Genomic DNA, 25,803 nt, shown 5'->3' on the forward strand with positions numbered 1-25,803 from the left:
AATTTGCATCTGGTAGGTAAGTAAGAATATTGAAAATTAGATTGCTCGTATACTTGTACAATTTTATTAAGACAATAACAGACTCTATCTACAGCATACTACATGAACCCTCAGTTTCAATATACTATAGTTGGGATTGATATGGATGATAAACTTCTAGCTGCTCTGCGTAATATGATTGACAAGATGGAGCCTGATCCAGAAGTTACGACTCTAGAAGAGGTAAGTTAACTTGTATATTCAATTATTAACATATTACAATACGACTCTTTTTCACAGACCAAAATATTTAAAGAAGGCACCGACAATTTTGGAGTCTCAACAGCTGTCGTATGTAAAAAAAATATGGATCCAAGTATATTACACATCAGGAGGACATTTACCTAATGTTAGATGGTTACTAATATGATACTATCTTATATGTGATTTACTTTAATGATTTTGCAGCTGATTAGTGGATTCATTTTGGTTTGTCCGCAAAAAATCTTAAGCGGTTAGCTATCTAGATTATCTCCTAGACGATCTCTCCGAGTGGTTGTGAGCGTAACTGGTTCACATTCGTCCTCATCTACAGCAAGCAGAGAAACTGTTTGACACAGAAGCGTCTCAACGACTTTGTATATGTTCACGACAATTTGAGGTTGAGCCTAAAATATATTTAGAAGGAAGTAGAGCTAAAGTACATAGATCTAATCCATAGTGCTTTTGTTGATGATGAGGATGATCCTATGATCGAATAGCTTATGGGCCAGCAGTAGGAGCCAAAACTTGAATAGCGAGGATTGCCTCCACGACCAGCCAATTTCGTAGCTAGCGAGGTTAGGGTCGATGCATGACAATCGGCAGAGAGCAATATTTCCCACATTCTTCCAGCTGATTAGCCACAACCACAGGGGAGCCAATCACTACATGACTCCTTGTCCGAGCTCTTAGAGATATGATTGAGAGATGCCTAGACAAGGCCACTACGCTACTCAGTCGACTTGATCAGAAAGGCAACATAGATCCTCTCATCGTAGACAGATAAAGAGGGTCACGAAGGATAAGCAAGCAACGAGTGACACGAAGGATAAGAAGGTCCATTGCAGCCCCAATGGAGAGTGCCGAGGAGAAGATAGTTTACTCAGATTCAGAGACTAGGAGCAGCATTTCTGGTGGTCATGGATCTGCTGGCCAGAGAGGGAGTGGAGGATATAAGACGACTGTTTATGAGACAGCCGCAGGGTGGTCTTCGATTTACTGATGAATCATAGTTTACGCATGCTACACATAATAGAGATCACAGTACATGATCTAGTGGAGCCCGCGATGATCCAATTACATATAAAAGACGGGCTCCTCGAGGTCATTTTGGAGGACACGATGCAGCTGCAAATGATCTTGTACATGGAATAAAATCTATAGACGTATTAGGTTCTGAGTCGTATACTGGATATTATTATCTATAGCCACAAGCAGCCTATGACCCATACGGATACAGATATAGATATGGTGCGTTTGTAGCATCTTTCTGTGGCTACTACCCTATGCAGCCTAAAGCATCTAATACGTTGGATTTTGCTATCGGCTTATTCAGATGGGCCCCTTTACAGTTATTTTATCAGCCAGTTTATCAGCTAGAGGAGACCTCTCAGAGCCAGAGCTTCGACGAAAATCCGAGAGTGCTTATAACTCGAAGTGCGTTCCTTATGGAATGAACATATAAGACTACAACGCCGCTTGGTTAGAGGGGTCGGCTGATATGCCTCCTGACTATGCTAATAATCCGAATATCTACGAGAGGCATCGCCACTTGACAAAATTTTAGATATTGATATGTATTTTATATTTTAAACATATGTAATTGATTGTATTATTTTATATTTTTCACCTCACTACTTGACTTGAGGATATTTCATGCTGCTTCTTGTAGCATGCAATATCTCACTAATCATTTTATATTTTGTACTATTTTAAAACAATAAGATGCATCATTTAGATTAAATCGGAATTATAGAAACATAAAAAATATCAAAAAAAACAAAAAATATCAAAAAAATCAAATTAGACTTAAAATCATTAAAAAAGTTCAAAAGATTGAATACCAATTTAATCAACTTAAAAAACTCCAAAAAATGGATGTGCCGGTATGAAACCGATACGCTTACCAGCATGCCCATGCGTACCATTTATTGGTACGATACCAAACTGGTATTGTATCGACCCATCCGCCAACCGGTATAGGTCTTAGTATTGGTTCGGCGGACCTTTCCTTTATAAGTTATTTTTTTTGCATATATACCCACACAAAGTTACTGGTTATGCGTATATTCTTATAAATTATTTTTTTGCATGTCCATGCAAAAATAAGTAATTTATAATGGTGTTCATTAAAAAAAATAATTTATAAAGGTTTATATGCAAGTAGTAAATTTGTAAGTGTATTTTTAGATATTTTTAAGGGTATACATGCAAAAGAAATAATTAATAAGGGCATACATGCGAATAGTAAATTTGTGAGGGTCTTCATGCAATTTCAGATATTTATAAGATTATATGTGTACAAAACCAAAAAACATAATAGGAAGAGAAGCATGTTTCATTTTAAAATTAAGAAGACAATAAATTCACTATTTGATCCAAGATTCTCAAACCCGACCTAAACTGTCTAGTTCGAGGTGTAATGCTAAGGCGGCGTAGAGCCAAGTCAATATGAAGGGTCAATTTAGGACTTGTCAGGCAACCGTTCGAACCAATTCAAACCGAGTGGAACTACCCAGTTTAGCTCGATTCAGCTTGGTTTTAGCTAGCATCTGCCAGTTCAGGATCAAGCTAATCTTCATAAAACCCTAGACCCTCAATTCCTCCCTCTCTTGCGCTCTCTTGGTCGCTTGCCCGCTCCACCCATAGAGGTTCTTTCCCCTTTGCTGTTGGAGCTCCTCTAGTCGACCACTGCCTTTGTCTACCTGGGGCACTAGTAGGACACCGGCCTTCTCATCAACCATCATCTTCTCCGTCGCCCCACCCACCACCATAAAGGCCTCACTCCACCCTAATCCCTCCCATCTCCCTCAAAAAGTCTAGGCCAAACCCCAGATTGGCTGGCCTCCCTCCCCACTCTCAAAATCTAGGGATTGGAGAATCTAGTAGTTGACCAGTACCATGTCGCGTACTATGTGTCTGTATAGTTCGGTATCGTAGTACCATACCAACCTGATACCTGACTGGTACAATTATTGATACTACTTTTCCAAACCTTTATTTAACCGTTCACTTAGGTTGCCAATCAACCGTTCACTTAGGTTGTCAATCAAGCAAGCTTTAAGTTTTTTGACATTTGGTTCTCATGGATTAGTAGAATAATGCAATAAACTGAAGACAAGTAGAATTAACTAAAAGAAAATGATAGGTATGTTATTAGCTGAATAAAAGCAACATAAAAAAGAAAATTTGCAAGAAATCAGTACAAGAAACCAAAATATGAAAACAAACAATATTTCCATCTTTTCCAATTTGGTTAAATGAATTATTTAGCATTTGATATACCTCAAAAGACATAATTATGCAAAATGCTGAGTGCTCTCACTGCATTAGTAGGTTGATACAAATCTAAGAGACAACTTTATTTCATTTTTCCTAGTAGAATTGGCATGCATATTTTTTTTGACTTTGCTTCTAGTCTCAACAAAAGGAAAAGCCCGCACATTTCAAAAGAGAAAAAAATAAAAATTTCAACAAAGATAAGCACACATACATACATACACACACACACACACACATATATACACACACATGGAGAGAGAGATGGACTATACTGCTCAAGAGGAGAGGGTATATATACGTATATATGGACTATCTACATTACTAAATGTGCAACACAAGAAAACAAATATAATAATCAGCCACCTGCAAAGTGTAACATGAATACAGGGCTGCAAGCATGTGGACAACGATAAACACAAACAGCCATTGAGATAAAACTTATTACCTTCCTTTAGGTAAGTGCATAACTAATCAATAACTAAACGAAAATACCAATCAACATCAAAGAGAGATGCATATTGCAATCATTACCTTGACTGAGAAGGCAAGTGGCAGTAGTGTATCTGGATTCATTGCATCCTCAGGAAAGTTGCGCAAAGCATGTATAAGTTTCTCGAAAGGTAGTTTTATCTGAAGGCTTAAATCAATTTTTAGTAACATTAAAGTTACATTTAAAATTTTAATCAAACAGAAAATGCACCAAAAGTCTCACCAAGTCATCATGGCAGAACTTCAACAAAGCTAACCCAACTTTAAAAACAACTTTAACTCCCTGTTTTCAGTGATGAATTTGAGTTAGGAATGTACCAAGAAGATTTAATTGAGCTTTAAATTTTAATGGTCTAGTTATCTGCCCATAACATAATAGGTGAGAGCGATACATAGAGCACTAAGCATTTGACAGAAGAACAAAGTGAGGCAATTATTGATGCAATAACAAGTGTGAACAACCAGAGACCAATGAGAAAACCAAAGGCAAGCAATATAAATCCATATGTATATGCATGCCAATTGACTTATCATAGTAAGCAAAATCCTCCACATGCAGGAAAGGAATGCATCTATTGAGATAATAACCAGAACAAATCCTCAAATTGATGTTTTACAAGGAAAAAAGCAAAATCATCAGCACCAATATCAATCCAAAAAAAGTCCCCCTAATATAATTAGCTTAACCAGAAATAATATAATTAGTTTAAACCCCTAAACTGGTCACCGTATCACTAAAACTTTCAGTTCACTGCCTTGATTTTCCAGGAAATGTGAAGGAGATGAATCCATAGAGCCGTGATAAGTACCTAGTCTAAATTATTTGACAGCTCATAACACAAGTTCTCTTTCCAAATGAAGTGGCAAAATTCAGATTTCAGAAGACAAAAGTGGAAGGGGGAAAATGAAATCTTTCACATATATGAGGAAGAAGAAGAAAATAATCTAAGTAGAATTGGAAAGCCTGGTTTCATAATGAATTTCTTCAATTAAGTCAAGTAATTGCTACTTAAAATTTCCCCTCAAACAGGGAATAATTAATAATATGGAGCTTTTACCTAAAATATATTACCTAGTCAAAACAGGATTCATGAATTAGAAATCAGATGAAGGATTTTGAGTGACGCTAAAGGTCCTTGAGTTCATCAAGTATATGTAGAATAAATCACATATCTTATTTAAAGGAGTCTGATATAAGCCCTTAATTGCCTCCTTAGGAGAAGGGGGTTCTTCATCTTTGTACTTAATCTTCGTCAAGCAAAAAGAACAATTGTATGCCCATCTAGGGGTTGTTTCCCAAAGGAATAATTTGCCTCGCTTTTGCAGTTTCTACTTCTCTTCCATAAAGACATAGGCAATGCCAAGGGGTTTCCAGAGGGGGCATGTGCACCTCTGGCTTTGAAGAAATGCAGAGGGCCAACCTTTTCTCTTCTGCATTGCCCCCTTATGTTCCATGCCCTATGTCCCTTTAATTGTGTGAGCAGACTGCTCCATTTCCTCTGTTGTGTAAGTAGCACCCTCTGTACGGTTGGTAAGGTATATGAATTATGGTTGGGTTGCATCGATCTAAAGAGTTGAATCCTGAGTTTCCCAACAGTTTAGGTTTCGATTAGATGGTTCTTAAAATTTGAATTAGCAAAATTTTAAGAGTTTGTTTACTTATAGAGACACATAATGGTGCATGGTCTAATCTAACAAACTTATCAGACAGGATGTTTGCACAAGTAAGAAACAACTACAACAGATAAGGAATAGGAGATCACAGGATTTTTTTGTTATGCAAATAATTTTAAATAAAAATGGTACGAAGAGAATCGATTGATGGATTAAACACAACCAGGGCCACAGATGATTATAAGCTATTAGACTGGCAATCCATTAGATAATGTTAAATATAAGAGAAATTATGAGTGTTAACCTCAAAAAGAAAGACATCCCAGATGCGAAGCGCCAAAGGGAAAGGGAATGAGTATGAAAAAACGGTAATGAACCATTGACTTGCATACATGCTTGGATTGATCATTTCTTCAGAAAAATGTTGTCCCAGTTTTGGCAAATGTTCTTTCACTAATTGCTCGAACTGAAACAAATACTGTTGGACAAGTGGCAAACCAGCCTGCTCCACGAGCACAAGTAGTTAAGAAATAGGTTGCTAACAGTTTATGAACACTTATATATACTTCTGCATATGCCGAAAGGACACAATTGTACCATAATAAATCAACTTATAACTGCTTCAAAGAAAATAACAACGAAACCAATCTATCAGAAAGATTAAAGAGGCAGAAGAAGATATAGAAATGCCTAATTAATCCATCTCTCTGATAGTGGACTCATAACATCTATAAAACCCAAAACATCAAGATAAAGTTAGCGACTAGGAGCTAATGCAGAAGCATTGGTGGACAATTGGGACATCATCTATTCCAGTTTGAGTGGTATTAGGAGGCATTGCATCAATAGTATGCACTGATTTTATGATTTTGGGTTGATTTTTGGAGCTATGTTGCTGGGATGGATTTGAAGTCCTACTTTAAGTAGGTTTAGAGTTCCAAGGCCTTATTTTGGATATTGGATGAGGTAGAAAACTGTTAAGATTACTAGAATTAGCTTTGGACAGCTTCGACTCGAGTGTCTTACACAAGGGCTTTCATTGATACATTTTATTTTTCTATACATGTGTTTCTTGTGTGAAGGCTTTTTCCCTGGAATAGGTAGTTAGCCTTTCTCTGTGTCATAATAGGAGTCTTTACTAATCTTAGAAGAAAGAGATTCTTTTTTGTTTATTACTGATAAAACTAAAATAACTCTACCAAAGCATATACAAGAGAGAATCCTAAAGTCATACTTACAATTTAAGTCAAATATTTTCTTCTGGGGCAAGAGAAAATTTCAGTAAGTAGGTCTAGTACAAATACATCCAGTGGCATCCATCTGTCCTAGTTCCCAAAGACAACATGAATGGTTATTCACCCACCAACTAATAGTACAACATCTTGCACCATCCCCAGCCAGAAAAGCAGGCAATCAACACATTTATTACTTTGCTATAAAACAAAAGAGCCTTCAAAATTCTCCAACTTAAGCAGCCTTCAAGTAAAATATTGTTAAGAGACATTTTTCTTTCTTCTGTGGTGTGATTTTATGCTTTAAAGGTTGGACTCCTTCAGCCTAGGCATTTTATTGGTGCAGTACTACTAGTTATGTTCCTCAATGGGCCTATCTGTTCATTTATTGTTCATAATCCACTAAGTCTATACACCCAATGCTTCCTCAAGCTATCGATCAAATTCTTTTATCGCATCAATTAGGGGTTTGCATGGGAATTGAAGACCTAGAAATTCAAATGGATTTCAGACAGATCATACAAGTGGAAGGAACTTGACTATAGGCAAAACCTCATTTCAACAATTACTTGAGCAAGTGAAAAAATGGTTAAAAATAAGATACAGTCATGAAATGATTTTTCAGACCTTTCCACTGAAAGCAAGGTCCGCCGAATAGGCCCAAACTGCCCGATTTGGAACGTATATAGCTGAACCAGTGCGGAACTGGATCAGTTCAGCTATGCAAAACGAGACCCACCCCTAAACTGCTCCAAACTGGGCGGTTCAAAGCAAAACCAGTGCAAACCAGCTCCCCCCCCCCCAAGTGATGGAAAGGCCCTAAGAAGGCTACCAAAGCCTTCTTAGTCCTTTCATCACCGTTTTCTCAAATACCCCCCGGACAAAAACAGGCCGATTTCAACGATTCAAGAAGGATCTAACTCAAAATAAGATATGTTTCCTCTTCCCTACCTCATTTTCTCCTCTTTTTTTTCAACGCCAAAAAATGCTGAAAAAATACCAAAATAAGGAGATGTCATACCAAAATTTTTGATTTTGCATGATTTCATGACATGTTGTAGATCTATGGATGATCTACACAATCCCACTAAAATTTTTAGTTTTAGTTAAATGTATAAAATTTTAAATTAAAAAAATATTTCTTTGGATTAAAAATTAAAAATAAAATGTAAAAAAACCCCATAAAATTAGAAGCTTATTTAGAAGCATGCAAGCTAGTTCGACCAAAATTATCTGTCCATTTATTCATGTTTTGATGTGATCTAGGCCTAAATTTTTAAAAAGAATTAGGAAATAAGTAGCATTTGATGCATGCATACAAGCTTAGAAAAATATATGTAATATCTATGATAGGATTCTACATGGATCTGAGCTCAAATTAATTTTCTAAAATATTTATAGATAAAAATTATTTTTAATTTAAAAATTAATTAAAAATATATAATCAATATAAAAAATATGAAAAATTAATACTATGTATTGCAAAATTCAGAAGTATTTTCTGAAGTACAAATATATTTTTTTGAATTTATCATATTTAAACATATTTTTAAATTTAAAAGTTATTAAAAATATATAAATAATCTAAAAAATATGAAAAATTAGTACTATGTATTAGATAAGTAAAAAGTATTTTTTGAAGTAGAAAACATAATTTTCATCATAACAAAATTTTACTATTTTTAAATAATTAATAAACTGATGTGCTTTGGAGGGCACTGACAGCTTTGGAGTCTCGACAGCTATCGTAAGTAAGAAAATTATGGATCCAGGTACATTATATACCAACAATAACTATTACCTGATGTTAGATATTTACTAATATGATACTATCTTATATGTAATTTTCTACAATATTTTTGCAGCCAAATGGTAGATTTATTTTGGTTTGTCCGTGAAAAATTTTAAGCGGCTAGCTATTTGGATCTTCTTTCAGACAGTTTGCACGAGTGACTGTGAGCGCAACTGGTCTACCTTCGTCCTCATCTATAGCAAGCAGAGGAACAATCTGACATAGAAGTGTCTTAACGGCCTTGTATATGTTCACTACAATCTGAAGTTAAGGCTAAAGTGCATTCAGGAGAAAGTTAAGCTAAAGTATATGGATCAGATCCACAACGCTTTTGTTGACGATGAGAATGATCCTACAATCGGATGGCTTATGGGCCAGGAACAAGAGCCAAAGCTTGATGAGCCAGCATCGCCTCCACGACCGACCAATTTTGTAGCCAACAAGGCTAGATAAATGTAGGACAATGGGCAGATCACAGTATTTTACGCATCCTTCCAGCTGATCAGCCACAACTACAAGGATCACTGGGGAGCTGATCATCATATGGCTCTTTGTTCAAGATATCCTCCTAGAGATATGATTGAGAGTTGCTCAAACGAGGCCACCACGCTACCTGGTCAACTCAATCAAGAGGGCGACAACCATCCTCCTAGAGTAGCCAGATAAAGAGGCATGAAGAAAAAGTAGGTAGCTGCTCAGCACAGCAAAAAAGGAAAAAGAAAGACAGTTGCAACCCGATAGAGAGTGTAAAGGAGGAGTCAGTTCACTCAGATTCAGACTAGGAAGAACAGTGATAACAATTCTCGTGATCATGGATCTAGTGGCCAGGGAGGACATGAGACTTCCGTTTATGAGACATAGCTATAGGATGGTCTTCGATTCACTGGTGAGTCCAAGTTTACGTATGCCATGGGATAGGGACCATGGTACGAGCTGGTAGAGCCCACGAGAATACGATTGCATAGAGAAGACAGGCCTCTCGAGATCGTTTAGAAGGACACGATAAGCTGCAGATGACCTTGCATGTGGAGTAAAATCCATAGACGTATCAGATTTCAAGTCGTATGCTAGATCCTATGATCCGCAGCTACAAGCATCCTATGACCTATTAGGATATGGATTTAGATATGGTGCGTCCGAGATATCGTCTTCTGGTGGCTACTACCCTACACAGCCTAGAGAATCTTACGGATCGAATTATGCTGCGGGTTATTCGGATGGATCCCTCCACAGTCGTATTATTAGCCAAAGGGCATCTCTCAGAGTCAGAGCTTCAGTGAGAGATCCGAAACTAATTATAACCTAAAGCACGTTCTTTATGAAATGAGCGTATAGTACAACATGGCGTTTGGTTAGACGGGTGGGCTGATGTGCCTTCTTGTTATGCTAATAATTTAAATAATTATAAGAGACATCGCCACTCGACGAGATTTTAAATATTGTTATGTATGTTGTACTTTAAATATATATAATTGATTGTATCATTTTATATTTTGTATTTCTCTAATTAATTTTAGAATATTTCATGTTGCTTTTTCTAGAATGCAAAACATTCTAGAAATAGAAATTACACTTAAAATAATTTGATGTTTTGCATCCCTTTAAAAATCAAGAGGCATCATTTAGGATATATCAGGATCATAGCAACATCAAAAAAATAACAAGAAACATCAAATTATATTTAAAATTATTAAAAATAAAAAAAAATAATTACCATTAATTTAAACTTAAAAATATTGAAAAAAATTGGCATGCTTGCTCAGAATTGGCACGCCATTGTGTATCGTATGTCGGTACGATACCGAACCGATATCGCACGAACTGGCTACCAATAGGTACGGGTCCCGATACTAGTTTTGCAGACCTTGATTGAAAGAAATAACATCTTCTTGTATCTTGGAGCTCTAAGAGATATCTCGATTTCATTTATGATAAACTCACATAATAGGTTATTTTGCTCTCATATTTGGATCTTGAATTTTATCATGTCAATTTTGTAAAATGTTTTGCAAATCAGGATCACTATCTCTATTATTGGAATGGAACCACTATCATACCCCAAAATTAAAAAATAAAACAAGAAAGAACAGATCTACAAGTACTACAAATGGCTAACTTGATCAAGCAATGGTTTAGCTGAGGAGACTTTCTCACTACGTTATATACAAATTGCAATTTAAATTCACTTTTCCTTCCTGATTCTCTTTTCAAAACTGATTAAACCAAAACCTCCAATTATTTAGTGTAATCCCTGCTTGTATATCTTAAAAACAACACTAGTATGCCAATGTACCATGTGAAAACTTTCACATTTTCAAAATGTCCCCTTCCAAAATGTCCCTATAATAACTAAAATTTATCTTTTTACTAAAATACCCTTATAATGTTTTCGTCTCCAAACATGGGATCCTTTCCTATTATCTTTAACTAGGTCTTGAGTAACTCCGGAAAGGATGGACTCCCTCTAAGCTACATTCATTTCCTTCCAAGCATTTCCTGCTGAAATCTGTCACTCTCAGACCCTCTTACCAATTACCAAGTCTGACTTCAAATCTGAAAGTGGAATTCAATGTCAAACTAAACAATTAGAGGATTAATTTAGTCTAAACTACACTCTAAAACTTATTTGTAGGCTAATGCCAAATCACAACTGATCCACTATAGCCAGATACAGTTTTAAGAACTCAAGTCCTCCAATGCAGAACAATTATGATGGTGAGGATGATAGTGTTATTTTGATGATTAACAAGCAATTATCTAGAGTATGTTATAAGTTAAATCGATACTTCATTTATAAGTTTATTACTCTCAGTATATTTTGTATTAATTGATATAGATACATTTCATTGTTCATTTGAATGAATCTAACCTTGAGATGCAGCAAAGTGTGGATTGAGTCGACCCCGGCACATCAAGAAAACATTTGGCACACTTCTGCAAAAATGGCAAAGATGAACAATGAGTTGGGTCGACCCAAGGAAAGCATGAGTCGACCCAAGGATCAAGATCCTCAAAACAAGACAGAAAAATGGTTCTTTGGATTTACTGAGAGGGTCGACCCAAAAGCAAGACAGAAAAGAAGACAGAAAAGGTTCTCTGGAAATCCTGTTAGGGTCGACCCAAGAAGAAGTTGAGTCGACCCAAGTGAACTTTGAGTCGACCCAAAGAAAGGTTGGGTCGACCCAAGTGAAGGAAGGCTGAATTATAAAGTTTCTGTGTTTCTGAGAGGGTCGACCCAAGGAATGTTTGAGTCGACCCAAGTGAAAGTTGGGTCGACCCAAGGACAGGTTGAGCCGACCCAAACACGGGCTGAAGCATAACGGCTAGTTCTGCAGATGTACTTTTTGTCCTTCCAAAAGTGAGTAACGGCTAGTTTTTGAATTCTAACCATTGGGGCTTGTCCAATGGAGGTAGGAAACTATTTAAAGGGGCACTATTCATCAGATAGAACAATCTTTCCAAAGAATATCAAAGAGTACACAAGAAAGAGAAAGTGCCCTAATCTTCTTCATCCAAGTGCTTCATTCAAGAATCAAAGAAAGGGGTTGAGCAGATTCAAATAGTCATCTAGAGCTCCATCCTCCCTTGAAGAGTAAAGCATCCTTGACAAAGAAGAGAGAAGTCACTACAAGCGATAAATACTTTCTAAACTCTTCATTGTAGTTTATATTGCTTCATTTGCTCATTTAAGAGTTTAAATCTTCTTTCTTTGTTTATTAAACTACTTGTAAAGGTTGGTTGGTTAGCCCGCAAAACCAACGGAATAGGTTGATTAGTGAACCCGGAAAACCAATTGTAAAGGTTCGTTGGTGAGCCCGTAAAACCAACAAAGGTTCGTTGGTGAGCCCGTAAAACCAACATAGATTTTTGGTGAACCCGGAAAACCAAAGTGTAAAGGTTTTTGGATTGTGAGCCCGGAAAACAATCCAACTGTAATCCGCGGGATTATAGTGAATTCCCAAGGGGTCGCTTGGGGAGTGGACGTAGGTGCTAAGGAGAGCACCGAACCACTATACTTTGTGTTGTTTGTATTGTGATTTGTTTTAGCTTACTAATCATTCATTTAACTTAAGTAAGTTAGTTAAATTTAAAAGAAACCAATTCACCCCCCTCTTGGCTTGTCACCTTGGGCAACAAGTGGTATCAGAGCAAGGTGCTCTAATAGTACTCATTGATCTCACAATCAAGAGTTAAAGATCATGACAACCCAAGTGGGATGTTCTATGAGTGAGGGGCAATCCACAAATAGACCACCTCTATTTAATGGCACAAACTACACATATTGGAAAGCTAGGATGAGGATATTCATTCAAGCTTCCGACTATGAACTATGGTACATCATCACTAGAGGACCTCACACACCCACACTTAATATAGAGGGCACTATCATACCCAAACCAGAAATGGATTGGAATGAAAGTGATAGAAGATTAGCACAGTTAAATGCAAAAGCTATAAATGTACTTTACTGCTCATTAGATGTAAGTGAATTTAATAGAATATCTACTTGCACTACTGCCAAAGAAATTTGGGACAAACTTGAGGTCACCCATGAAGAGACCAATCAAGTTAAAGAGTCAAAGATAAACATACTAGTACACAAGTATGAATTATTTAAAATGGAATCTACTGAGTCCATAACTGATATGTTACTCGTTTTACTGACATTATAAATGGGCTTAAGAGTTTAGGAAAGTCTTACTCTAACTCTGATTTGGTGCGAAAAATTCTCAGGTCTCTACCAAGAATTTGGGAGGCCAAGGTAACCGCAATTCAAGAAGCTAAGGACCTCAACACACTGCAATTAGAGGAGCTTCTAGGATCACTCATGACCCATGAGTTGACAATGAGGCAAAATTCAGAAGATGAGGTCAAGAGAAGAAAGCCCATTGCCCTAAAGACTACCACCCCTAAACAACAAACTGAATCGGAAGATTCAGATGATGAAGAAATTGATGAAGAAGGGATGGCTATGCTTGGGAGAAAATTCAGAAAATTTATGAGAGGTAAGAATAGATTCTATAGAAAGAAACCCTTCATCAAAGGTAACTCAAGCAAAGAAAAGGGTAAGGACAAAGAAAAGAAAAAAGAAACTCCCATTTGCTATGAGTGTAACAAACCCGGGCATTATAAGATAGATTGCCCAGATTTGAAATGGATGGCAAGAAAACTGAAAAAGAAGAACTTCATGGCTGAATGGAGTGAAAGTGAGGAATCAAGTTCGGAAGAGGAAGATCATCAAGAGACGGCCCAAATGTGTCATATGGCCAATGACGATAAGGTAGATTCTGAACTTGACTGTGATTTTACTGTTGATGAATTACATGATGCATTCTTAGAACTCATGGAAGAACATAAGAAACTAATTAATAAAAATAAAGTTCTAAAAGAAGAAAATCAATCTCTTGTCAAAGATAAGTTAAAACTGTCTCATAACTGTGAAACATTAAGTAGGAAACTTGCAAATGAAACCAAGAATCTAATTGCTGAAAATATCAAGCTAAAAGAAGATGCTGAAAAATATAAATCCTTGGTAGATAAATTTACACTTAGTTCTACCAAATTAAATATGATTCTTGATAGTCAAAAAGCTGTATATGATAAGGCTGGTTTAGGTTATAAAACAAATAAGAAACAAAAATTCTTAAAGAACATTTTTGTAAAAGCTAAAAGTGAAAATATTACTTGTTATTGCTGCAATAAGTTAGGACATAGAGCATATGAATGTAACTATAGAAAGTCCAGTCAAAACAAAGTAAGTAATAATCAAAAGATTAAATTCAAGAAAGTTTGGGTTCCAAAAGGAACATGGAGTACTAACCCTAAAGGACCCAACTTAGTTTGGATACCTAAAGTTTCTTCTTGATCTTGATTGCAGGTGTGTCTTACAGCTGATAAAGTGGAAAAACGATGGTATCTAAATAGTGGCTGTTCAAGACACATGACCGGTGACGTAGATCAATTTGTCACCTTGGAATCAAAGAAGGGTGGAGTAGTAACTTATGGAGACAATGGTAAAGGGCATATCATTGGAAAGGATAAAATTTTCATTACGCCATCTATTTTCATAGAAAATGTCTTATTAGTTAAGGATTTGAAATATAACCTTCTTAGCATAAGTCAATTTTGTGATAAAGGGCTTAAAGTCACGTTTGAAGCATCTGTATGCATAATCACAAATCCTAAAGATAATAGCATTATACTTGTAGGACAAAGGCAAAGAAACATTTACTTAGTAGATCTGCATGAGTTAGGCAAGAAAAATGGATTATGCTTAATTACTAATGAAGAAAAGAAAAATGAAACTAGTTGGCTTTGGCATCGAAGACTAGGACATGCTAGTATGGAATTAATATCAAAACTAGTCAAGAAAGAATTAATAAAAGATGTGCCAAAATTGATCTTTGAAAAGGACAAAATATGTGGACCATGTTCATTGGGAAAACAAACTAAATCATCTTTCAAATCGAAGAATATAGTATCAATAACTAGACCATTTGAACTCATACACATGGATTTATTTGGACCTACTAGAACTACAAGTCTAGGAGGGAAGAAGTATAGACTAGTTATTGTTGATGATTTTTCAAGATATACATGGGTTTCATTTTTGGCACATAAGAATGAAGCATTTTCAGAATTCTTGAAACTATATAATAATATCATAAATGAAAAGAAACTCACCTTAGTAGCAATTCGAAGTGATCATGGTACCGAATTTGGAAATCAACACTTTGAAGAATTTTGTACTAAAAATGGTATATCACATCAATTTTCAGCACCTAGAACGCCTCAACAAAATGGGGTTGTTGAAAGGAAAAATAGGACATTGGCAGAAATGGCACGCACAATGTTGTGTGAGTCAAATCTTCCAAAGTACTTTTGGGCTAAAGCTATAAGCACTGCTTGCCATATTCTAAATCGAGTTTTAATACGACCAATAACCAAGAAAACTCCTTATGAACTTTGGAAGAATAAGAAACCAACTGCTAAATATCTTAAAGTTTTTGGATGTAGATGTTTCATCTTAAACAATGGCAAGGAGGATCTAAGTAAATTTGATGCCAAGTCAGATGAAGGTATCTTCCTAGGATACTCCACATCTAGCAGGGCATACAGAGTATTCAATAAAAGAACTTTAGTAGTGGAAGAGTCAGTCAATATTATATTTGATGAGTCTGATAGTGAGTCTGCTAGGAAAGAAAATATTGTTGATGATACAGGAATTATCGACTTTGAAAAATTGAATATTGATGACGTGCCAAATCAAGATAAGGGAGATGATTGCATGCCACCTCAATCCCAAAACTTGCCAAAGGAATGGAGGTATGCATATGGACACCCTAAAGACTTAATCATTGGTGATCCATCTCAAGGGGTAAGAACTCGATCATCTCTTAGAAATTTAAATGATTATCTTGCTTTTGTTTCACAATTAGAACCTAAGACTTATGAAGAAGCTGAAAAAGATACTAATTGGATAAATGCCATGCAAGAAGAATTGAATCAATTTAAAAGAAGTAATGTATGGACATTAATTGAAAGACCAAAGCATAACTCAGTAATTGGAACAAAATGGATATTTAGAAATAAATTAGATGAAAATGGATTAGTCATAAGAAATAAGGCTAGACTTGTAGCTAAGGGATACAATCAAGAAGAAGGAATAGATTTTGATGAAACATTTGCTCCTGTAGCTAGATTAGAGGCTATTAGATTACTTCTAGCATTTGCATGTTTCATGGATTTCAAATTATATCAAATGGATGTGAAGAGTGCTTTCTTAAATGGTTTTATTGAGGAGGAAGTATATGTAGAACAACCTCCTGGTTTTGAGAATCATGAATTGCCAAATCATGTGTTTAAACTACATAAGGCTTTATATGGATTAAAGCAAGCACCAAGGGCTTGGTATGATCGATTAAGCAAATTTTTGCTTAATAATGACTTTAGTAGAGGAAATGTAGATAAAACTCTATTTCTCAAAAGAAAGGACAAAAATCTATTAGTGGTACAAATATATGTAGATGACATAATCTTTGGTGCCACAAATGATACTCTTTGCAAAGAATTTGCTGATTTAATGCATGGAGAATTTGAAATGAGTTTGATGGGAGAACTAAGCTTCTTTCTAGGATTACAAATCAAACAAACTAAAGAAGGCATTTTCATTCATCAAACTAAGTATACAAAGGAAATACTAAAGAAGTTTGGGAATAAAAATCATAAAGGAGTAGGCACTCCAATGAATCCTACTAGTAAGCTAGACAAAGATGAAAAAGGGAAGAGTATTGATATTAAGCTCTATAGAGGACTAATTGGATCCTTGCTCTACCTTACTGCTAGTAGACCCGACATCGTATTTAGTGGAGGAATATGTGCTAGATACCAATCGGATCCTAAGGAGTCACATTTAAGTGCTGTTAAAAGAATCCTTAGATATTTAAGAGGAACTACCAATATAGGATTATGGTACTCAAGAGACTCCTGTCTAGATTTGCTTGCATATTCAGATGCGGATTTTGCCAAATGCAAATTAGATAGGAAGAGCACAAGTGGCACATGTCAATTCTTAGAAAATAACTTAGTATCATGATTTAGCAAAAAGCAGAATTCAGTGGCACTGTCCACAGCTGAAGCTGAATATATAGCTGCTGGTAGTTGTTGTGCTCAAGTATTATGGCTTAAGCAACAACTAGAGGACTATGGAGTTAAGCTAGATAACATTCCTACTAAATGTGATAATACTAGTGCCATCAATCTTACTAAAAATCCAGTTCAGCATTCTAAAGCCAAACACATAGAGATAAGGTATCATTTTATTAGGGATCATGTGCAAAATAGAAACATATGTATTGAGCATATATGCACTGAAAAACAATTAGCCGACATATTTACAAAACCATTGAGTGAAGATAGATTCTGCATGCTAAGGAGGGAATTAGGCATATGTGATCCTTTTTATTGAAGAAATATAAAAGGGAGCTAGTAGTTTCATGATACATTCCTCCAATTTCTAAAAACCCATGAAACATGAGTCAAACTTGTTATTTATAGATTCCTTACTCATGTATCATTGTCCCAGAAAGAATTTATAAGGATTGAAAGCAAGAAAAATTTTTAGACGCAAAAAAAGGAAGAGAAAAGAAAAATTCTGCACTTGGGTCGACCCAACCCAGAATAGGGTCGACCCAACGTTGAGTCGACCCAAGAAAATTCTTGAGTCGACCCAACGTCGGGACCCCACTGTTAAAAGGGGGACCCGAGAGCAATGTTAGGGCACTGTTTGCCCTTGTCCTCTTCTGAATACTCTAATCCCCACTCTCCAAACTCCTCCAAACTCCTCCAAACAGTAGATTACCTTAAGATCTTGAAGAAATGGAACCCAAAAAAGCCGTAGCCAAGAGATCCGGAAGAGTCACACGGATCCAACGTGAGGAAAGGCAACCTACGGAGCCATCTACCGTGTCTCCACAACGTGAGGCACGTACGGAGCCACCTCCTCCTCCTTCCCCCTCTGCTATACTTGCAAGATTTGCGGGGAGACCGGTTACAACAGGGAGAAGGATCCATTCCGAGTTCTTTGATCAAGAAGGGTTTCGGTTGAGGGAATGGATCCAAAGGCAAGGTTGGGAGTATCTTTGCTCCCTAGATGTGTTGATCTACCCCGGATTGGTTCAAGAGTTCTATGCCTTCCTTAAAACTGGTATGGGAGGGCTTGTTTCGGAAGTTCGAGGGGTTCGAGTTCGAGTTTCCAAGGAGAGCTTGAGTGAGCTACTTCATCTACCCTGCGTAGGAGCCACTCCGGAAAGGCCAGAAAATAAACTGAGAGCCCTACAGTTGATCATGGAAAATGAGAACTTCAACTTTTCCGAGAAGGTAATAGCTAGTTCTCTTTCTGCTGAAATGAGATTACTGCTCAGTATAATAAACAGAATTTTATTTCCAAAGACCGGGAGATTCGATCTCATCACAGAGCGAGATCTAGCAGTGATGGAGTGTATGATTCAGGGGATTCCCCTAAATCTTCCGGCCATGATACTGAGACAGATGAGGAAAGTGATCTGCAACTCTAAGGTATCACTATCTTATGGTATGATACTCACTTTGATTTTTCGGCAGTATGGTATATCTGTTGAGGGGGAGGCATCCAAGAGTCTGCTTCATACTGACACATACACTGCACGGACACTTATACGCATGGGATATGAAAAAGTGAACGGGCAGTGGATTAACACTGGAGCAGGCATTCAGGGTGAGGCACCAGAGGGAGATGCACCAAAGGCTGAGGATGAGGAGCATATGGATCATCCTACTGCACCTTCAGAGACTGGACCATCGTCATCCGTTCCTCCGAGAGATACGGATGAGTTCTGGAGCAGAATGACTGAGCTCATGTCAGCTCAGGCGAGGACTATCACTGACGGGCTGATGAGCCGATTGGACGTCCGATTGGACGTCATGTCTGCTGAGATCAGTGATCTGAGGCAGCAGATAGGAGCACTCCGGAGAGAGAAAGACCCATGGACCATCTGTGCCATAGGCTGCTGAGTCAGAGATTTCGGCACAGAGTCATCCAGCTCGTCGTGCTCCACGCCAGACACAGTCTCACCAGGCTCGACCTCCCCTCGCCACGTACACTAGGAGGATGAGGACTAGATCCCAGCCATTAGATTCTCCCTAGGCTGATATTAGCATTTCTGTTTAGAGCCTAGGCTAGATATCTAGTTCTCATATGTATCTTGCTTTTATCATGTATCTTTAAATCTTGATTAAGGAACAGTGTATCTGTTTTTGTTTTTGGACATGAATGTACTCAAATGTTCCTATTTTGATCAATGAAGTTTGAATGGTTGTTATTTATTGCATCTTTTCCCATGTACCTATTTAATGATAACAAAAAGGGGGAGAAGTAAAGAAAGAGTAAATAGGGGAGAAGTAAAGATAAAAGTAAATAGAGTAACAAAAAGGGGGAGAAGTAAAGAAAGAGTAATAAGGGGAGAAGTAAAGAAAGAAAGTAAAATAATTTGTAAAACAAATTGAAAATCATATAGGAAAGCATATACATCCAAGGGGGAGCAATTTGCAACAATGAAAATGTTCAACTCAACAATTTATATCAAATTTCAGAATTTGGCACACATAAATTCAGAATTTGGCACGCACCTTTCACACCTCGATACATAACCTGAAACTCATGTTTTATCTCAAATTTTTGGAGTTTCATCTTTAATGAATTATAAATGAAAGGGGGAGTAACACAAAAAGTCAAATTGGCAACATTTAAATGATATAGGGGGAGACTTCACTCTTATATATGAAAAGCTGAAATTCAGCAAGTTAAACCCTTTCAAAAACTGAATTTAAGATAAGAATCAATAGGCTCATACTCTTTACTTTGTAATCATCAAAAAGGGGGAGATTGAGGATGATAGTGTTATTTTGATGATTAACAAGCAATTATCTAGAGTATGTTATAAGTTAAATCGATACTTCATTTATAAGTTTATTACTCTCAGTATATTTTGTATTAATTGATATAGATACATTTCATTGTTCATTTGAATGAATCTAACCTTGAGATGCAGCACAGTGTGGATTGAGTCGACCCCGGCACATCAAGAAAACATTTGGCACACTTCTGCAAAAATGGCAAAGATGAACAGTGAGTTGGGTCGACCCAAGGAAAGCATGAGTCGACCCAAGGATCAAGATCCTCAAAACAAGACAGAAAAATGGTTCTCTGGATTTACTGAGAGGGTCGACCCAAGAAGTAGTTGAGTCGACCCAAGCTTGAGTCGACCCAAACCCTGAGAGGGTCGACCCAAAAGCAAGACAGAAAAGAAGACAAAAAAGGTTCTCTGGAAACCCTGTTAGGGTCGACCCAAGAAGAAGTTGAGTCGACCTAAGTGAACTTTGAGTCGACCCAAAGAATGTTTAAGTCGACCCAAGGAATGTTTGAGTCGACCCAAGTGAAAGTTGGGTCGACCCAAGGACAGGTTGAGCCGACCCAAACACGGGCTGAAGCATAACGGCTAGTTCTGCAGATGTACTTTTTGTCCTTCCAAAAGTGAGTAACGGCTAGTTTTTGAATTCTAACCATTGGGGCTTGTCCAATGGAGGTAGGAAACTATTTAAAGGGGCACTATTCATCAGATAGAACAATCTTTCCAAAGAATATCAAAGAGTACACAAGAAAGAGAAAGTGCCCTAATCTTCTTCATCCAAGTGCTTCATTCAAGAATCAAAGAAAGGGGTTGAGCAGATTCAAAGAGTCATCTAGAGCTCCATCCTCCCTTGAAGAGTGAAGCATCCTTGACAAAGAAGAGAGAAGTCACTACAAGCGATAAATACTTTCTAAACTCTTCATTGTAGTTTATATTGCTTCATTTGCTCATTTAGGAGTTTAAATCTTCTTTCTTTGTTTATTAAACTACTTGTAAAGGTTGGTTGGTTAGCCCGCAAAACCAACGGAATAGGTTGATTGGTGAACCCGGAAAACCAATTGTAAAGGTTCGTTGGTGAGCCCGTAAAACCAACATAGGTTTTTGGTGAACCCGGAAAACCAAAGTGTAAAGATTTTTAGATTGTGAGCCCGGAAAACAATCCAACTGTAATCCGCGGAATTATAGTGAATTCCCAAGGGATCGCTTGGGGAGTGGACGTAGGTGCTAAGGAGAGCACCGAACCACTATACTTTGTGTTGTTTGTATTGTGATTTGTTTTAGCTTACTAATCATTCATTTAACTTAAGTTAGTTAAATTTAAAAGAAACCAATTCACCCCCCCTCTTGGCTTGTCACCTTGGGCAACAGATGGGAACGAGGAGACAGATGCTAATGCCAGATATAGAAATGATTGTCAACAGGCACTGCTTGGGTTAATGCTCTCAAAAAACTTAATTCTCTACTTTCCGCGATAACAGTAGGGAATCCACCAAAAATTTCATTAGCAAATAAAATGAAAAAGAACATGGTCGGAAGCATCCAACTAATAAAAGAAGGGGAGAAATAGAGGGAAGGAAGAAAAGGATAGGAGAAAGAGGTGAGGACCTTGAATTCTTTGGATTCCACTGTCAATGCGTTATGTATGCTTGTGATATCGCTTATTGGCTAGTGTCAATAAATATCATCAATGAGCAACAGTTCCCACTTAAAATGGAAAGAGAAGAGCAATATAAATCAAGGTCCGCAATCTCGGTACCGGGTACTGTATCGATACTTTACCGGTTTTGTATGATACGTCGGTACGGTATGGCATGCATCTTGTATCGAAATAGTTCTCTAATATTTTTCTCAATTTTTATCTCGGTAGGCCTCAATATAGGTCGGTATGCTTCGGTGTGGGTCGGCATGCATCTTGGTACGCCTCAAATATAAGTCGGTACGCCACGATACGGGGTGGTATAACTCAATATGGGACGGTATGGGGCTTGTACCGATTTGAAGTTGAGTTTCGTACTAGTTTTCTCTTGGTACGGTATGGTACGCCCCGTACCGGACAGAATGGGGTGGTACAACAGACCAAGATATAATTAGTAAATAACTATAGCAAGATGCCAAACTAGATTAGTTATAACTTGGAACGAAGCAGGGGAGGACCACGATTTGATTGGGGTGTTTGTTACGAAGTCCCAACTATAGTACTATTGCACTAACATGTTTGGATTGAAAGTAATTCATTTAGCGAGGAAAATGATTATTAAAACATGTTAATTCTAATATATATTATTGACAAATTTATTTATAACTGTCTAGTTAAATGGTTAATTAATGTGATAAGAGAGACAAGGCTGCTGAAAGTTATGGGTTCAAATTTTCTCTAAATTAAATTTACTAACAAATGGGATCCCATCTAATTATCACTAATTGGGTACCAAGTAACTTAGGAGAGACCTCCTATACTATATTATTTTCCTCTCAACATCCAGTCCCACAGTGTTTACAAACTTAGTGACTTTTAAACACTTTTAATTTTTTTCTTAAACTCCAATCTTCCTTATCGGATGGCTTTCTATCTCTCCTCTCAAGATTTCACCCTTCCTGGTCAGTGACTTATTTTTTACAAGGTTTTCATCTTGGTCGAGATCTCAGTTATTATCGATATTGGGTATCTCCTAACACACATATCTCAGACATATTTTGGCAGCTAAAACTAATAAATCCTAAAATATTGGCTGACGCAAATATAACCATATTGGCTGATATTTTTTCAATCACCCTTTTATCTTTTTTAAATAGAATTTTAAGAAATAAATTTCAAATTCACTACCTAAATATAGTTGCCAATTTTGGATTTACCATATTGGCCGAGCTTTTGACATCTTAGTCATAAAATATTTGACAAGATCTCGGAAAATCTCAATTCCTCAAAATTAACTATATTCCATAGCTAAATAAACCAAGATCTTGGATCATCTCAGGTCCAGCCACCCATCAAGATGATTGAGATCTTGGCTTTAAAAACTTTGATTATTTATAACTTCGTTGTTGGTATATTTTCACTCCTATCTATTTGTATATGTATAATTCTACTCAAAAGTGTATGGAGATAAAAGTAAAGGGCATGTTTGGCGTTGCCTCTACCTTTTAAAAAGTTGTCAAAAAAGGAGAAGCCAGCACCTAGATTTTCTAGCTTCTCCTAGGAGCACATTTAATTTTTTTCTTTTTGTAGAAGCACTTCTCATATATTGTTACCAATACTTATATTTTCTAGGAAGAAAATGTTTGCTTTACCAATACTCTTTTTAAGTAACACCAAACATGTCTACAAAGTACTGGCATTGTCTCCTTCACTTTAGTACTCTGTCAAGTGTCAACAATGAAAGGTTAAAAAAATATAAACAACCATTACTATTTAGTTAAACAGAGAAAATCTTGATGTGCTTGAGTTCAATGAAATATAAAATATGACAGCATATAATTGAGCACATTATTGGTTCATTAAAGGAAAAAAAAAACCATTACTAACAAGAAGGCAACGTGATTGTAACAAAAACCTTTCATATTTTCTCTTGCATACTCAGTGTCAAAAAACACTAAAGCATTTACCCCAGTAACCTAGCCATCCAAATAAGGTAACAAGTGGATTGGATCTACCCAAACAAGTGGATTGGATATACCCACTTCCAACATGAAATCTACTAATAAATGATCCAATTAAATCCCTAGTTTCAAAAAATCAGCCATAGCAGCCACTGTACTGCTTTCGAAACTAAACCAGTATGCTATGTGCCATGGCAGCCTCATATAGCGCCAGGGCCTATAATGCCCGATATGATGGGTGAATAGCTACTGTGGCAGCTGCTACACTTATGGCACTATGTTGCAAAATAGGTTGGACTGGTTCTAATTGGACCAATTCAGCAATTTAAGCAGTAATGTGACCTATTGGTGTGTATTAAAAGAAGGGCCACTTAACTTACTTGGTGCCCTCACCGAACGAAGAGGGGTAAAGAAGATGAGAAGAACGGAGAGTGGAAAAGAACAAGGCATCCTTCGAAGCACTATGCCACCAAAGATCCAACACCAAAGCTCTCTTATCGGCACAGCTGACACACCACTTAGCTCACCAGACATTGATATTATATAAAGGGAAGATGATAATATTTGTCGTTAGATTGTTGACCTTTATATGAGCGTTGATATGATTTTATGATGTTAGGTCAATAATGTTTTATAGCTTGTCTTGATTTTTCTTTTTACTTTTTTTGCATGAAGTTGATGTAAAGTATTGATTTATGATAATAGGAAAAAACATTGATATGTTTTAACAGAACGCTTTGGGTTCATAGCACCCCTTATAACATCCAACTATCTGCTATTTGCTATGAAACCCCCTTGGCAACTGCGTACCTGTTATCCACTTTTTAATACATTGAATCCATCTGAACCAAATAGTTGGAACAGGATTTTAATTGACCTTTTCTTCAATTGAACTAGATTTCGATTTAAGTATTTTGATCCAAAACATCATCAACCCAAATTTATTTGAAACTAATAATCTAAATTTTTCACAATCCTCCTTGAATTTGTGAAATTGTTTTCTCTTTTACAGGGTATTTGTTCCTCGTGCATATGCTTGTGCACTTTAACTAGGCAGTGCAAATATATATCAAGTGGATAAAGTATTCAAGTAGATAAAGTATTCACATAAAAGCAAAAACAAGTCTATAACACATCACAAGAAACATGAGTATTTACAAAAGAATGAAGTACCAGATATAAGCCTTCCATGGGTGCATGAACAGCCCCCTTCAACAAAGCAACTAGTAGCCAAAATGCATCTTCTTCGCTCATATAAAGAAGCAACAAGCCTGCTAAAAATCCCATCCCCTGCAATACAGTTAGCTGCATCAAGTGATATCCTAACAATTTCAATGTGATGGAGTGGCAAGTTCTTGCATTTTAGCTGATCCCTTGCTAAGCAGTAGCCAAACAGCAGGGTTGACTATTTCAATTCAAACCTGAACATATCCAACATCCCTGTCATACACAGAGTATGCCTTCAGAACATTGTATAGGGACCTTTGGCCTGGTCCATGCCTCTGTTGAAAGAAAACATGAGAAGGAAAAGTTCGAGATATGTCACGAATTATATCCAACTCTGATGCTGATGTCTCATATATCACTAGTTGCTGCAGCAAAATAATTAGCAATAAGCATGTTATTAACAAACTGAAAAGGAGAAAAAATAGAAAGTTTAATATAAGAAAGATATCAAAAAAAGGAAAAAAATTCCCAAACAATAACATGAGTACAACAAGCCTCATCTAATCTATTCGTCAATTTCTTAAATCTCTTAATTGTTTGTTCCATTTAAGGACCACATCTCTTGTGGATCCAAAAATTTCAAAAACCATTGTCAAAACTTTCACTGAATTTTTCAAAAGTTGAGTAATCACATTCTTGATGCTCTCATGCAAAATTTGAACATTTGTCTTTACTAGAGGCTCCTTTAGTCCTTTGTTGTATACATGTGGAACATATTACTCAATTTTCATTACTGTGTCCTTTAAATTCACATTTGAATTTCTGATTATGCCCCAGCTATGAACACTACTTGTTCCACTATATAATGCTTAAATACTTTTGTCTTTGCAATGCTCATATTATGTTACTATTTCCCCTTTTTTTTTTGAGAATAAAGGGAACT

At 36.7% G+C, this 25,803-nt stretch overlaps 1 protein-coding gene across 8 annotated transcripts in view; it reads right to left on the reverse strand.

Annotated features, from left to right (window-relative positions):
* Positions 1-25,803, reverse strand: part of LOC103696916 (uncharacterized) — a 52,114-nt gene that overhangs the window by 13,560 nt on the left and 12,751 nt on the right. For 3 of the 8 annotated variants that reach the window (XM_039114715.3, XM_039114714.3, XM_039114716.3), the window contains exons 4-8: positions 25,115-25,285; positions 24,867-24,983; positions 5,930-6,127; positions 4,235-4,294; positions 4,054-4,152 (exon numbers count right to left, since the gene is read on the reverse strand). In XM_039114715.3, the coding sequence (XP_038970643.2) occupies positions 4,054-4,152; positions 4,235-4,294; positions 5,930-6,127; positions 24,867-24,983; positions 25,115-25,285 (645 nt within the window). The remainder of the gene's footprint in view (positions 1-4,053; positions 4,153-4,234; positions 4,295-5,929; positions 6,128-24,866; positions 24,984-25,114; positions 25,286-25,803) is intronic. The other 5 variants (XM_039114717.3, XM_088712775.2, XM_088712776.2 and 2 more) reach the window with 3 other exon arrangements.

This window comes from Phoenix dactylifera, chromosome 16, assembly GCF_051530095.1.
Source record: "Phoenix dactylifera cultivar Ajwa chromosome 16, Ajwa_hap1_PhDact_Kaust_v1.1, whole genome shotgun sequence".
In the NCBI taxonomy this organism is placed as follows: domain Eukaryota; kingdom Viridiplantae; phylum Streptophyta; class Magnoliopsida; order Arecales; family Arecaceae; genus Phoenix; species Phoenix dactylifera.